The following is a 992-nucleotide window of genomic DNA, read 5'->3' on the forward strand; positions in this document are numbered from 1 at the left end:
CGTCACCCTCAAAGTGGGAACCATTATTAGAGATGATCTCTTGAGGTATCCCAAACCAACATATGATGTTGTTTTCTAAAAACTGAGCCACATGCTTAGCGTTCAATATGAAGTAGGAGGTTGCCTCCATCCACTTGGTGAAGTAGTCAATTGCCACCAAAATGTACGCATGCCCATTCGAGACCTTGGGAGCTATCCTTCCAATCACATCTATCACCCAAACCGAGAATGGTCATGGAGAAGTCATGCTATACAACTCACTAGGTGGTACATGGTTCAGGTTGGCATGTGTTTGACAATCATGACAACTCTTCACATAGTCCACGCAATCAGTCTCCATTGTATTCCAATAGTACCCTATCCTGAGGATTTTCTGGGCTAACATTCTTCCATTCATATGAGGGTCACAGATCCCTTGATGAACTTCTTCCATTACCCTCTTGGCTTTTTCTTTCTTCAAGCAACGAAGGAGTACACCATCATAGGACCTTCTATAAAGTTGTCCTCCAAATAGGATGTATTGTGTTGCCATCATCCTAATGGAACAACTTTCTCTCTTATCGGCACCATTCGGATATGCCCCTAATTCCAAGAACTTAATGATGTCATAGTACCATGGAACTTCCTCTTCCTCTACAATCATTACTGAAGCTTCGGTCTTCCTTTTATGCACTTCCTTATAACTTGCTCTATCTCCAAGGGCCATGTCCACAATCCCTCGGGTATTTCAACCATGGAGGCTAAAGTAGCTAAGGCATCCACAAATTGATTTTGAGCTCTATGGAGTGATCAAGAGTACTCCTATGCCATTCCCATATTAATTCACTACTTTGCCAAAGTACATCTTCCATGTCCCTAGCTCAACATCCAAAATGTCCTCATCTGGAAAGTCTTCTTTACCATCTTCCCCCTTTATAGGATTCTCGGCACAAAAATCTAACACGATGCTCCTTTTGATAGATTTTCTAGCTACATATTTCAAATCAAATTCT

At 41.6% G+C, this 992-nt stretch overlaps 1 protein-coding gene across 1 annotated transcript; it reads right to left on the bottom strand.

Annotated features, from left to right (window-relative positions):
- Positions 1-232: 232 nt before the first annotated feature.
- On the bottom strand, positions 233-706 carry LOC142607591 (uncharacterized). Its single transcript, XM_075779134.1, has one exon. The coding sequence runs from the start codon at positions 704-706 to the stop codon at positions 233-235; it is 474 nt and encodes a 157-aa protein (XP_075635249.1).
- Positions 707-992: the final 286 nt, after the last annotated feature.

Source organism: Castanea sativa, chromosome 8, assembly GCF_040712315.1.
Source record: "Castanea sativa cultivar Marrone di Chiusa Pesio chromosome 8, ASM4071231v1".
Taxonomy (NCBI): Eukaryota; Viridiplantae; Streptophyta; class Magnoliopsida; order Fagales; family Fagaceae; genus Castanea; species Castanea sativa.

Coding starts and splice junctions, on each gene's coding strand:
- LOC142607591 (XM_075779134.1), bottom strand. CDS start 706: ATGGCCCTTGGAGATAGAGCAAGTTATAAGGAAGTGCATAAAAGGAAG.